Source organism: Panthera leo, chromosome C1, assembly GCF_018350215.1.
Source record: "Panthera leo isolate Ple1 chromosome C1, P.leo_Ple1_pat1.1, whole genome shotgun sequence".
NCBI lineage: Eukaryota > Metazoa > Chordata > Mammalia > Carnivora > Felidae > Panthera > Panthera leo.
The window spans coordinates 8107394-8122428 of NC_056686.1; the positions used below are offsets into that span (position 1 = coordinate 8107394).

The window sequence follows — 15035 nt, forward strand, 5'->3', positions numbered from 1 at the left end:
TTACCTTCAGAATGGGCTCCATGTAGGGGCGGATGAGCCGGGGGGCATTGGAGACCAAGTGGCCCAGCATGCGGGCACTCTGTTCTTTGATTCTCCCAATGCCGCTGTGCTCCAGCTCTGTCAAAATCTGGAGGGAAGAAAGGTTCGTATGATAGAGGAAATTCTAGAGAGGAACGGTGTGTCAAAGGGGAAAGGTGGCAGGGAACCAGAGGAAGGAACCAGAACTCCACTACGGATCAAGTGGCTGCTAGATATTCCACAAAGGCAAACAGTGGGACACAGCAGTGGTGGGAAGAGAGACGGTCTGAAACCAGTCCCAGCTCCCACGGTCCCACGATCGTCCCCGAGCAGAGCTGTGACAGTGCAGCACAGTCACAGGAGACTGAGAAAACCACCAGGGACAGTATGAGCAGGGGTCTGCAGAAATAAGGATTGAAGTGGGGCATCTGGGTGACTCAGGTGGTTGAGCATCCAACTTTGGCTCAGGTCATAATCTTGCAGTTCGTAGGTTCGAGCCCTACAGTGATCCTCTGTCTCCTTTTCTCTCTGTCCCTCCCCTGCTCACACTTTATTTCCCCCTCTCCCTCAAAAATAAATAAACATTAAAACAAAAAGAGAGAGAGAGAGAGAGAGAAATAAGGTATGAAGGAAGGGCTCTCTTTTGAGAAAAATCTCCATCCAGACAGCAAATCACTAAGAGGGCTTATAACTAATGACAAAAGAATCCAAGAACAGTCAGAATAGCTATGATGTTGAAAGAAATATTAATACTCAGTAGTGGTTTCAGGCACATCTAAACCCCAACAGTGAGGGATTATATCAATAGATTCCCCTTGGACCTTTATGAACAGAAATAACATGTTTGTTCTGACATCCTTAAAACACCTGCAAATCAGCACGTTCTACTCATAGTGACTTCATAGAAACAACTTAATATAGACAGACTTCTGGTGAGCTGAAGTTGCCAGAAGGAAATCTCTGAACCATGAGAATAGTGCATGTTAACTCAGCTACCCAGAGGAGGAGTCTACAATTTCACATTATATCTTGTCTCCGGTTATTGATTTAATAATCCTGACTTTCTGGATCCCCCTGGCAGCCTGTTTTTCCCCTGTCACAGCAGACAGCTGTGAGAGGGGATGGACAGGGATGCTGAGAAAGGACCCACGTGAGCAAGGAGACGCAGGCGGGGAGAAAATGCGTGCCCGTGAGGAGAGCACAACTCTCGGGGGCGGCAAGGGCCACTTCAAAGATCCCCGATTCATTTCCAGAGCCAGAGAGCATTGCTGTGCCCCCACAACAATACCCAGCGCCCTCTCTGGTGATCAAGGCATCAGAAAAAGGACAAAGCACATTTAGGTAATGTCCCTTATTATCAAGGCATGAAAATGTCCAATTCACCTTGGGAAGGTCTGTATATGCATTTGAAAACAATTAGAAATTTTGGTGTTACCAGGGCTGAGCTCAGTAATATTCTCATTAGGAGATATTTCTGTTTCAAGCTTCTTTAGCAGGATTTGGGCTGGTAGGTTCAATAATGATTTCTTTTCCTTCCCCAAACCTTAGAGATTTTATATATATGTGTGTATATATATATATATATGTATATATATATATATATATACACACATATATATATATAAATATCTGTATATATATATATGTGTATATATATATATATGTGTATATGTGTGTGTATATACACACATATATGTGTGTGTATATACAGATATATATATATATATAATTTTTTTAAAATGTTTATTTTTGAGAGAGAGACAGAGTGCGAGCAGGGGAGTGGCAGAGACAGAGGGAGACACAGAATCCAAAGCAGACTCCAGGCTCTGAGCTGTCAGCACAGAGCCCGACGCAGGGCTCGAACTCACAGACTGTGAGATCATGACCTGAGCTGAAGTCAGACACTTAACCGACTGAGCCACCCAGGCGCCCCAGGTATATTTTTTTAATGTTTATTTTAACTTATTTTGAGAGACAGAGAGCATGAGTGGAAGAGGGACAGAGAGAGAGACAGAATCTGAAGCAGGATCCAGGCTCTGAGCTGTCAGTACAGAGCCTGACATGGGGCTCGAACCCACGAACCGCAAGATCATGGCCTGAGCTGAAATTGGACGCTTAACCAACTGAGCCACCCAGGTGCCCCGTAAAACCTTAGGTATTTTAAAAAGACTTAAAGTGATGGACACTCCTCACACAGGGCAGCAGTTGAAGAAATAAACCATTAGGCTAAACACAGAAGTGCCGGCAGCATATTGATGGATCTTGTTTTTTTAATCCATTCTGCTACCCTATGTCTCATTTGAGACCTAAGGACACCTGCAGATTGAAAGTGAGGGCATGAAGAACCATCTACCATACTAACGGAAGTCAAAAGAAAGCCAAAGTAGCCATACTTACAGCAGACAAACCATATTTTAAAACAAAGACTGTAACAAGAGATGAACAAGGGCATTATTATCATAATTAAGGGATCTATCCATCAAGAAGATCTAACAATTGTAAATATTTATGTCGCCAACTTGGAAGCACCCAAACATATAAATCAATTAATCACAGACGTAAACAAACTCATTAATAATCATACCATTATAGAAGTCTTTAATACCCTACTTACAGCAGTGGACAAGTCAACCAAGCAGAGAATCAACAAGGAAACAATGGCTTTGAATGACACACTGGACCAGACGGACTCATATTCAGAACATTTTGTCCTAAAGCAGCAGAATACACATTCTTCTCGAGTACACATGGAACATTCTCCAGAATAGATCACATACTAGGTCACAAATCAGCCCTCAAGAGGTACAAGAAGACTGAGATCACACCATGCAAATTTTCACATCACAACACTATGAAACTTGAAATCAACCACCAGGAAAAATTTGGAAAGCCCTCAAATACATGGAGGTTAAAGAACATCCTACTAAAGAATGGGTTAACCAGGAAGTTAAAGATGAAATTACAAAATACATGGAAGCAAATGAAAATGAAAACACGACAGTCCAAACCCTTTGGGATGCAGCAAAGGCAGCCCTAAGAGGGAAGGAAATACATTGCCATTCAGACCTATCTCAAAAGCAAGAAAGGTCCCAAATACACAGCCTGACCTTACACCTAAAGGAGCTAGAAAAGGAGCAGCAAATAAAGCCCAAAGCCAGCAGCAGAAGAAAAATAATAAAAATGAGAGCAGTAAGTGATAATAGAAACAAAAAACCACAGTAGAACAGATCAACGGAACTAAAACCTGGTTTTTTGAAAGAATAAACAAAACTGATAACCTCCTAGTGAGACTTCTCAAAAAAGAGGACCCAATTAGATAAATAAAATCACGAATGAAAGAGGAGAGATCACAACCGACACCACAGAAATACAAACAATTATAAGAGAATATTACAAAAAACTATATGCCAACAAACTGGACAATCTGGAAGGGAGGGACAAATTCCTTAACACTCACACACTACCAAGACTCAAACAGGAAGAAACAGAAAATTTGAACAGGCCCATAACCAGCAAAGAAATGGAATCAGTTATCAAAAATCTCCCAAGAAACAAGAGTCCTGGGCCAGATGGCTTCTCAGGGGAATTCTACCAGACATTTAAGGCAGAGTTAATACCTACTCTTCTCAAACTGTCCCAAAAAATAGAAATGGAAGGAAAGCTTCCTAACTTATTCTATGAAGCCAGCATTACCTTGATTCCAAAGCCAGAGACCTCACTGAAAAGGAGAATTACAGGCCAATATCCCTGATGAACATGGATGAAAAAATTCTCAACAAGATATTAGTAAATCGAATTCAACAGTACATTAAAAGAACTATTTACCATGATTAAGTGGGATTTATTCCTGGGCTACAGGACTGCTTTAATACTCATAAATCAATCAATGTGATACACCATGTTAATAAAAGAAAGGATAAGAACCATATGATCTTTTCAATAGATGCAGAAAAGGCATTTGACAAAGTATAGCACCCTTTCTTGATAAAAACCCTTAAGAAAGTAGGGGTCGAAGGAACATAAGTCATCATAAAAGCCATATATGAAAGACTCACAGCTAATATCATCCTCAATGGGGAAAAACTGAGAGCTCTCCCGCTAAGGTCAGGAACACGACAGGGATGTCCACTCTCACCACTGTTGTTCAACACCGTGCCAGAAGCCCTAGCCTCAGCAATCAGACAACAAAAAGAAAATAAAAGGCATACAAATTGCCGAAGAAGAAGTCAAACTTTCACTCTTCGCAGATGACATGATACCCTAACGTGGAAAACCCAAAAGATTCTACCAAAATACTACTAGAACTGATACGTGAATTCAGCAAAGTCGCAGCATATAAAAACCAACGTACAGAAATTGGTTGCACTTCTATACAACACAACAAAGCAGCAGAAAAAGAAATCCAGGAATCGATCCCATTTACAATAGCACCAAAAATACCGTTAAGATACCTAGGAATAACCAAGGAGGTAAAAGGTCTGTATGCTGAAAACTATAGAAAGCTTATGAAAGAAACTGAAGAAGACGCAAAGAAATGAAAACGCATTCCATGCTCACGGACTGGAAAAACAAATATTGTTGAGATGCGTATGCTACTGAAAGCAATCTACATATTTAACACAATTCCTATCAAAATAATACCAGCATTTTTCACAGAACTAGAACCAACAATCCTAAAATTTGTATGGAACCACAAAAGACTCCGAACAGCCAAAGTAACGTTGAAAAAGAAAACCAAAGCTGGAGGCATCACAACCCCGGACTTCGAGGGGCTTTACAAAGCCGTAATCATCGAGACAGTATGGTACTGGCACACAAAGAGACACACAGATCAGTGGAACAGAATACAGAACCCAGATATGGACCCACAAATGTATGGCCAACTAATCTTCAACAAAGCAGGAAACAGTATCCAGTGGAAAACAGACCGTCTCTTCAGTAAATGGTGCTGGGAAAACCGGACGACGACATGCAGAAGAATGAACCTGGACCACTTTCTTACACCAGACACACAAACTCAAAATGGATGAAAGACCTAAATGTGACATAAGAAACCATAAACATCCTACAGGAGAAAATAGGCAGCAACCTCTTTGACTTTGGCTGCAGCAACTACTTACTAGACATGTGTCCAGAGGCAAGGGAAATAAAAGCAAAAATGAACTATTGGGACCTCATCAAGATAAAAAGCTTCTGCACGGTGAAGGAAACAGTCAACAAAACTAAAAGGCAACGGATGGAATGGGAGAAGATATTTGCAAATGCCGTATCAGACAAAGGGCTATTATCCAAAATCGATAAAGAACTTATACTCAACGCCCAAAAAACAAATAATCCAGTGAAGAAATGGGCAGAAGACATGAACAGACACTTGTCCAAAGACATCCAGATGGCCAACAGACAATTGAAAAGATGCTCAACATTACTCATCATCAGGGAAATCAAAACCACAACGAGATACCACCTCACACTCATCAGAATGGCTAACATTAACAACTCAGGAAACAACAGATGTTGGCGAGGATCCGGAGAAAGGGGAACCCTTTTGCACTGTTGGTGGGAACACAAACTGGTGCAGCAACTCTGGAAAACAGTATGGAGGTACCTCAAAAAATTAAAAATAGAACTACCCTGCGACCCAGCAATTGCACTACTAGGTATTTATCCAAAGGATACAAAGACGCTGATGCAAAGGGGCACATGCACCCCGATGTTTATAGCAGCACTATCAATAACAGCCAAAGTACGAAAAAAGCCCAAATGTCCATCAAGTGATGAATGGATAAAGAAAATGGGGAGAATGTGTGAGCGCGTGCACACGCACACACACACGCACTGGAATGCTACTCGACAATCAAAAAGAATGACATCTTGCCATTTGCGACAACATGGATGGAACTAGAATGTGTTATGCTAAGTGAAATAAGTCAGTCACAGGAAGACAAATATATGATTTCACTTATACGTGGATGAACATAAGGGAAGGGAAGGAAAATTAAGATCAATACAGAGAGGGAGGGAAACCATAAGAGACTCTTACATGCAGAGAACTCTTAAATGCTGGAGGGGAGATGGTAGGGGGTTGGGCTAAATGGGTGATGGGCACTAAGGAAGGCACTTCTTTGGATGAGCACTGAGTGTCGGGTTCTGCTCCTGAAACCAATACTACATTTTATGTTATCTAACTTGAATTTAAATAAAAATAAAAATACAAACAGAAGTGCCAACATAATATAATCCTCTAATTTGTTGACTGATATAACTTACACTCACTTTAGCTAGGACAGACTGTGAATACGTGACATTTGTCTCGGATGAAAGTTACACGTCAATGGTTTTTCTGCATTTAAGTTTTTACGTGTTAGGAAAAGTTATCTGTTTCGAAAGAAACCATGGGAGATTCAGGAAGCAGAGGGGGACGTAGGGACAAGGCGGAGTCAGGGGGCGGGAAAGGACTGGGTGAGCCACACTGAGACCCGGAAGAGGTGGGTGGAAATCACTCAAGGCAAGAAGGACTGGACCACGGGCCCCTGACCAGGAGGCCAGAGAGTTTATGCGGCTAGGTGGAGACAAAAACTGAGGAGTCAGGTTTTAGCAGGAATTGCAAATCCTGGGGCACCAGGCTGGCTCAGTTGGTGGAGCATGCGACTCTTGACCTCGGGGTTGTGAGTTCAAGCTCACATCCTGGGCCTCTGTGCCTGACCTGGTGGGAGCAGGAGAGCAGGAGGACAGAGAGGCGTTAGCAAAACTGACACCATCAGCAGCAGACTGAGCCAAACGTGCCAAGAAGCGGGATCTCCGGTGACTTGCCAGGAAGAAGGAAAGAGCTGCCTGCAGACGAGGTTCGCCGGGGATAAGAGGCCCCTGGAGTCGTGCCGCTGGGGGGAAGAGGTTCATGAGGCGATCAGCCCTGAACTGTAACTGCCGAGCTGGGAAAACAGGGACTCTCGGAGCCAAATGTGGCTTTTACCAGGCATCGTGATCTTTCTCCCCTTCCTTGTCCTCATCTCTTTCTCCAAATGGCTCTCACAATGACAGTCCCTTCCAGACTGCCACTAGGTGTGACGGTCACCCCATTACCTGGATGAGCATCTTGCGCAGGAAGGGCATGACGAAGGCCGGGTTCATGCTACTGAGCCGGCCCACCGTGCAGATGGCCAGCTCCCGGATCTCAAACACCTGGTCGTTCAGGGCCACAAACAGGGCCTGCAAGTTCTCTGCCTGGGCCAGGTGTGCATCAAAGCGCTCATCCAGAGATGCCAAGACGCAGTAGCGGATGTCGGGGTCTGCAAGAGCAATCGAGCCTTTGAATGCCTCTTCGATGCCGTCATCCTCTGGTCCTTTCCCAGTTTCCGCCCACACTGCCCCCGGCCTCGTGAGAGGCTGCCACTTACCCTTCTCTCGTCTAACCTGTCATTCTTTGCTCACAGGAGCAAAGACAACAGGATTAAAGACAGATCGTTTTACGCCACCTGGCTGGAGTAGCCAAGCCTAACGCTTTGGCAGAGAAAGAGCCGGCCATCACCTCCCTGAGGGCACGCCATGAAACTGGCTAATTCCCGGTGCCCCGAGCGTCCAAACTCCCCCAGACTGCTCCTGTCTCATGAACCTTACCAGGATCTGTGATCCCGACCACGAGCAGTTTGCTGAGCACGTCTGCCACCACTTGCACCGCAGTCTGGCTAACGACGTGCGCATGGCCGCTGATGAGGTGGACGGAGGGCGTGAGCAGGCGGGAGCAGGTGCGGGCGGCTTCCATGCGGATCTCCTTGTGCTCGCTGTTTAGGAAATGATCCGCACAGTGGCGGACAAACTGGGTCAGAGAGTGGCCTGGATACAAAGGCAGAGAGAAGACAAAATAAACACCGCTGCTCTGGACGGTAGGCCCACAACTTGCTGGCTGTGTTTTTCATTTCATGGCGATGAATTCAGTTTTCAACAAGATATTGACCCAGAACTCTTCTCTTAAGAAGGTAACAAGTGGGTTTCGAATCAGCAGAGGCAGAAGGGAAGCAGAGGAGCTGGGAGACAGAAAAAGGGCATTCCCCCCCCACCCCCCCATCCTAATCTTTTCTTTATTCCCTTCAAAGGATGAATTATTTCGTTTTATTCTGACCCAAACCTTTCTTTATGTTCCCAGAGAGTAAAACAATTCTTGATCAAATTTACCTTGTCTATTTTAGTTCCCAGATTTGAATAGCAAAAGAGAGTCTGATGTCGGCTGGGTGTAAATATAGCTACTTTCTATTCATTAGAAATATATTAAGCTGGGTGTTAATCAAGGCAAGTGAAGGAGCTACAGGAGGGAAACCACAGATGGCTGTAAGCATTCAGACCGCACATCTAGGCTTTTTGTACTTGCTTGTTTCCCTGTAGTCTTGAGCAATACCACCTACGTGATCTTAAATTTCAAAAGTATCCCTTTTTCTCTCCTGAAACAGATCCCCCTAGGGGCATTAATGTGGGTTTATCTGCAGCTTAGAACTCTAAACCGAACTACACAGGACGCCACAGCTGAAAATCATACTGCCGTAGGAACGGAAACACCTTAAAGCCTCTGGCTTAGACATTTTAAAGCATTAAACGCCATCTCCGCTTCATGGATGTGGGGGGATGGGGTGGGGCTCCATCTCTGACTTTCTTGTCTCTCTGAAGCATTCATTCCTTGGATCAATGCAGAATATCCCTGAACACCATCTGCCCCCAAACTCAGGGTGGGACAGAGAAACAAAGAGAACGAATTAACAAAGCATGCAAAGAGCCCAGAAGGCTGAGCCGCTACCCGATCAGCTACCTGGTCTCCAGATCCCCAGCCAAGACCCGGCAATGCTAGGCGCCCTTGTTCTTTCCTCGGGGTTCCCAGCAACACTCCGTGTCTTGGTAAGAGCTGGGGCAATTTCTTACCTTCAAACTCAAAGCTGCCGAGAGTTCGCAGGGCAAGAGTAATGCTGCCCACGTCGCTGGCCTCAGGGAGGGCTGTGAGGCCAGGGGAAGCCAGCTGATGGGCCAGGCCCTTGGGCATGCCCGGGTGCCGGAGGGGTTTGTGCATAAGGACCAGGGACAGCATCTTCAGTAGCCCATCCTGGATGTCCTTCTTCAGCTGTGGAATCTGACGGCTCAGGTCGTACAGCACAGCAGTGAGGGCAGGGCTGAGGGGAAGGAAGCCAGGCGTGTATGGCGCTGGACAAGACATCTGTCTGTCCTTGAGAAGAAACAGCCCTTCTCGTCCAGCAGGGGGTTAGGCCCATCACCGCTTGGTCTTTAAAGTAGAAAGGATACTACAAACTAGGATAAATGACCGGAACTCTGTTGGCCTGGTCAGAGGTTTCAGATCAATCTACGAATTTCTGGTCTTTGCCAGAGAGGAACTTGCTTAATGTAATTTAGGTACTGCAGAAGACCAAGTCTCGATTAAAAGTCTGGGAAGCAAACTGAGAGCATCGTCCTTATTTTACAGAGAAAGAGAAGTAATGCAAGGAAAGCCAGGCCATTTCCCAATGATAACATAAATAGCTGCAAACATCGGTCGGGCACTTCTTATACACAAAGTCGTGTGCCGAGTGGCTATTTCATGAACTCCTTCACTTAACCTCCATGACAACCCTAGACAACAGGAGCTGCTACTGTGCCTGCTTTTCAGGTGAGAAAATGGAGGCTCGGAGAAGTTAAGTAACCGGGTCAGGATCACACAGCTAACTAGAGATGAAACCAGGATTCAAAACTAGCCCGTGTTTAGCGCGAGCTCTCCCGCCTACCCAATCTCACACGCACACACCCACGCCTCCCTTTCAGCACCACCCCGAAACCGCGGTTCGAGTCTCATACTCCCCGAGACGGGAGCTCAGGTTTCCGACACCCACCTCAGTCCCACTGCCAGCATGGGCTCCAGCAGCTCCTTGATATCCTGCTGGATGCCTGGCCCCATTGCCCGGGCCAGCATGCTGATGCAGGTGAACACTGTGGCATCCACCTGCATTGCCTTCTGTCTCCTGCAGAGGACCGAAAGAGTGAGTGAGTGGCCACTTGAGACACAATGACATTCTGTGATGCCCCACCTCAAAATCGCCTTGGGGCGAGGAGGGCAGGTTACCCAGGCAGGGCCACGACTCGCTGGTGTGCCGGTCATCTCCTGCCCAATTCTAGGGGGCCCACCACACCCTAGTCACCACACATTTGAATCTACAACAGCCCAGCAGATGGCAGTCACGTGTCTTGAGGAAGGGGCCCCTTTCCTGAATTGGCACAAAAGGCACCATGTGGCTTAGCGCGGTGCTGGCCAAGGTACCTATTTAGGAAGCGAACTGAACAATGTGTACATCAGGGACCAGGGTGCACAGCACAGCCACCGGGCGGAAAGAAATTCTCCCCGCAACGAGAAGGCTGGGCTCTAGAATGGGGAGGCTTATCCCTTCACCAGGCCAATCTGCTTATACGTACATATATACATATGCACACACACACACACACACACACACGTATATCACTTAGTTTGAAAAAGGTTGGAACTCAACTGAGGAAGGGTTGTTCTTTGTATGACTTGCTACACCCTGGTGGTTAATGATGCAGAGAATGGGCTTGGGCTCCATGGAAACTGGGATAGAGCATCCTTCCTCCCCAACCAAATGGGGCGGAGGGTGAAATCCTAATAGAGACACTTACTTATGGGCAAAGTCCTTTGGGGGTAGGGCTGCTCGGATGATGTCCAGCACACGAGGCAAATAGACCTTGAACTCAGATCTCACAGCCACAGAAAGGAGCCCCAGGGCTTGGAAGGCTGCCGTCCGTTCCTTCTCCTTCTTGACACAGCTCAAGACGTGGTTCATGGTATCTTGGAGGTACTGGGTATCTGATCACAAAAAAGACAAGGCATATGGCTCAAGGTCAGGGTTGGTGTATGTACCAAAGGCCAGAGTTCCTATAAAACACTTACATTTAGGAATAAAGAGAGCCACCTGGAAAGATGTAAAGAAGAATTTAGAGGATGTATTAACCAGTCTTGATAATCACTTGCTAATCACTCCTCAGATACATCTTTTGGAAATATTAGAAATGTAAGATTTTTTTTTTCCCCTTTAATTAAAAAAAAAAAAAAACCCACCAAAAACTTAAAAGAGCCTCTGAAACAATAACATGGCACGATCGTCCCCATTAGTGCTATATTTTGAGGGAACGACTACATGCTCTTACGAAGTATATGTTAAATCTTGCTTAAAAACAAAGAGAATCATCTAAACGATTTTATATTATGTTGAAATTTAAAGTACTATTGGATACTGTTTGCAATAAACAGGCCATTCTATTCAGCTTAGGCCTGGAAATCACTTTGCTATTACCCAGAGATTTCTGTTATATTTAATAGAACAAGATTTAGTCTGTAATTTGGGAAGCCACAAGTGTATTTTCATTAAGTTTACATCAGCCAATGTGCACGGGTAGGCGATTCTTGGGCAATTTAAGCCAAAGTGTTATTACTCCTCTGAAGGTTGGAATTTCCTGATTTTTGCCTCTCTCTATTTCTTCCCTTCCATCTTGCTGGCCTCAAGTCCGTGCACCCGCAGAATATACACGGCAGCAGAGAAGGCAAGACCGCACATCCATTAGAAAGTGAGGGGTGCTGAGGGCCACAGCTCATTTAGGAGGCAGTGAGCTGAAGTCCCAGACAGCACATATGCCTCCCTGCATTTATTCTGACGAGAAAGATCTTCTCTCGTGGCTCACGCGGTCAAATGACACCGAAGCATGCTGGGGCTTGAAAATCACATCACGTCAGCAAGGAAGACGGGACTTCTGGACGGGAACGGCATTTCAGCAGGAAGGGAGCTTAAATCAAGAGGGTGATTTCCTTTGCCAGATTTAGCACCCTAAGAGATTAAGGGATCTGATATTGTGAGAGAGCCCAGCCCAATCTTAGGGCATTTTTGATAGGTCCAGAGCTTCCGTCATTAGGAAGTTTAAGCGGCGACGTCCAAACTGTAAGCTCTAAGAATGTGGCACTTTCCCAATGAGGCTCCATGGATGGAGGCTGCCCAGGCTGAACATCAACGACACGCTTTAGTATATTATTTAATAAAACAACAAAAACCCACATCAAAAGAATAAACCTAGGGGCCCTCTGAGCCTCTGTATCCTGCTGCTAGGCGGTCCTTTGAACTTACTGGGGTAACTGCTTCCACAACATGACAGACTTTGATCAAATTTGGCCTAGTTATTACTTTCTTTTGAACCAGAGACTTTCACACCACAATTATTTAAAGCTCTACTGAACAGGGGCATGTCTGGTCATTAAAGAAGAGAATAGCTGCTGGGTACCAGGTGGGAAAAACGGAAAACTGAAAAAAATATGGGCAATTTTCATGATATCATTTCTCTCTGGTTCATTGATTTTATGTGGCTAATTGTCTCGTCCTTCCTCAACACCTTCTATTCTCACACACAGCATATTTAACACCTCACCAACTATACTTTTTTCCTATTTCATCTGGACTGGGGAGTGTGAAATGAGTCTGTGTGCTAGAGGATGGCGTCTGTGGAGGGTCAGGCTGACCTTCCACTTCCACTCCTGGCTCTCATTTGGTCCTGAACGCTTATTAAGCACAGGCGACGGGCACCACAGTGAAGTGCAAAGAGACGTTCGAGACGGCGGCTCTGCACTCAGCAAGCAGGGAGGTAAGTAAGATAAGGATATTAAGTATGAACAGGCAACTAGAGTATTGTTATAATTTTTCCCTTTACCTTACTTCTAAGATGGATCTGAGGAGGCAGAGGAGGCAGTAATAACAGAATAATGGTTTCCACTTATGGGGGCCTACTCTGTGCCAGGCATTTAGAGCAGGTGTTTAGGCATTAACACGATTCACCTTGTAAGGCAAGGATTGTTGTTATTCCGCCTCTACGGGTCAGGGAGTGGAGGCCTGGGAAGGTCAAATAACCTGTCTGAAACCTCACGGTGAAGGACAGAAGCAGGATTCATCCCGGGTCTGACGCCAAAGTCTTTCCACGGCCGGAGGCTATCGAGGAAGGGGGAAGAGCACTTCCGGCCGGAGTAGCCCACGAAGGCCCAAGGGAGAAGCCAGCATCTGGGCGGGGGCAGCTCCGGGAGCCGGGGATTCTTGCTGCCCAGTGAAAACAGGGCAGGAATACAGGAGCCCCCAGGCCATCATCCCCGAAACCTGCCTCTGAAACTTCCAGTCCTTCCTCCCCGTGAGTGGTGAGGCAGTGGGTGACCACGCCAGGGGCAGAAGCAGGGCGGTCACCGCATCCTCCCCGCCCCACAGAGGGGCTGCTGCAGAGGAGCTCAACCCAAACTGCCCTTCCTTCGGTCCCTGTGACGTCCATCATGAACCTGTCGGCTTCCACACGCACGAAGTCGCTCGGCTCCAGGACTGCCTCTCTGCCTACACACTCTGGTCCTTCCCGTGTCGGCTGCCTCAGACACTTGTGGAAACCCTACGCCGGCCCCACTGAAATCAGACGAGAGGCAGAGAAACCAGAGACTAGCCCCTTAGTTGTTGCTTCCAACGAGAGGCAGACGTAACTTTCTGGAATCACTTCCGTGTGAGTTCCCTTAAACAGGTAATGATATGACGTGTCCACGGACATCCTCACCTGTGAAGGCAGAAGGTCGAAATGCAGCCAAGCGGGGCAACAAATTAAGGATTGTCATTTGGATCAGCGAGTTCTTGCTATTCCTGCATTTCAGCACCCACTGGCACACCTGAGACAGGAGAACACAGGGTTGGCCACGGAAAGGGAGCACGGGGCTTGGGAGAGGAGGGGGCAGGCCTCTCGCCACCTACCTGATCGAATTTCTCCTCCATCAGGTCTCTGCAACACCGGCTCTCCACCAGCGTGGACTTCGCTGGGCTGGGGGAAGCCCCGAAACCCATGAGGCCTTGGTGAGAGCTGTACCCCAGCAGTCCCACCAAGGCGTTGGACTGCGGGGGCTGGCCAGCCTGGAAGCTGGTGAAGGGGGTGATGTGGCGAGGTTTCGTCCCGAAGCCCATGAGGTCTTTGCAGTACTTGTCATGGACCAGCTGCTGCTGCGTGATTTCTTCCATTTCTTCTCTCAGGCGCTGCACGTGGGGAGGGAGATCACCTGTACTCACAAGTGCCACCTGCCAAGCCCCTGTGGGGTCTACAGAGCAACTCCTCTGCCCAACCCTGCAGGGGAACTATTTGCCAAGTGGAGGGAGCCCACTCTTCATCTTTAGGAGCTGGATTCCCCCAGAACCTTGCAGGGGGCCTGGTTTTGTTCTAACTTAGGCAGAAGAGCACCACCTACTGAACAACGAAGAAGCGGCAGGGGGCTGGCCGCCAAGGACCCCTCCCCTGGTTTGGGAAAGCCGAGTTGCAGACCTGAGGTCACAGCGATGAGGTCACCCTCTGGCGAGGGTGACAGGGTGCTGGGCGGCCCCACGCCAGGGTCCCGTTGAGGACATGCTACTCTCCTTGTCGCCGGAAACCCAGGTAGAAACAACTAAGGCAAGTTATTTTCTCAGAATCTGAAGAATTCCATGGGCAGCACGGACTAAATGGACTGGCTGAGAATTCACACCTATTTCCCAGCCAAAGGGCTGCTTAAAGACAGTCCAAACTGAGAAGGACAGGAAACAATTTCTCAACTTGCACACTTTTCTCGACACAGGTATTTTCGCTTCTCAGACATCTTCTCCACTCTCCTTGTCAAGGTCACCAAGGACTCTCAGTCTGCTAAATCGGATGCTCGATTCTCAGCCTTCACCCTATTTGCCTCGGCTACAGCATTTGGTCCAACTTAACAGTCCCTCCTCTTCGAAAACTCTCTTCCCTTGGCTTCTTGGATCCCGAGCTTTCCTGGGTCTCCTCTCCTCCTCACGCCGCTGATCTCCCCTGCTCGCTCCTCACCTCCTGACCTCAGGTCCCCAGCACCCCCCTTCTCCGACGCTGGTATGCTGCTGGGGAACCTGAAATCACAGCTATGTGCTGACGGCTCCCCAAATCTGGGTCTCCGCCCAGATCCCCCCAGAACAACTCAGTTC

At 47.0% G+C, this 15035-nt stretch overlaps 1 protein-coding gene across 1 annotated transcript in view; it reads right to left on the bottom strand.

Moving 5' to 3' along the window:
- Positions 1-15035, bottom strand: part of MTOR (mechanistic target of rapamycin kinase) — a 132755-nt gene that overhangs the window by 104403 nt on the left and 13317 nt on the right. Inside the window, exons 7-14 of the mRNA XM_042954026.1 lie at positions 13815-14090; positions 13624-13732; positions 10678-10864; positions 9879-10007; positions 8923-9167; positions 7633-7848; positions 7099-7304; positions 5-127 (exon numbers count right to left, since the gene is read on the bottom strand). Coding sequence (XP_042809960.1) covers positions 5-127; positions 7099-7304; positions 7633-7848; positions 8923-9167; positions 9879-10007; positions 10678-10864; positions 13624-13732; positions 13815-14090 — 1491 coding nt within the window. The remainder of the gene's footprint in view (positions 1-4; positions 128-7098; positions 7305-7632; positions 7849-8922; positions 9168-9878; positions 10008-10677; positions 10865-13623; positions 13733-13814; positions 14091-15035) is intronic.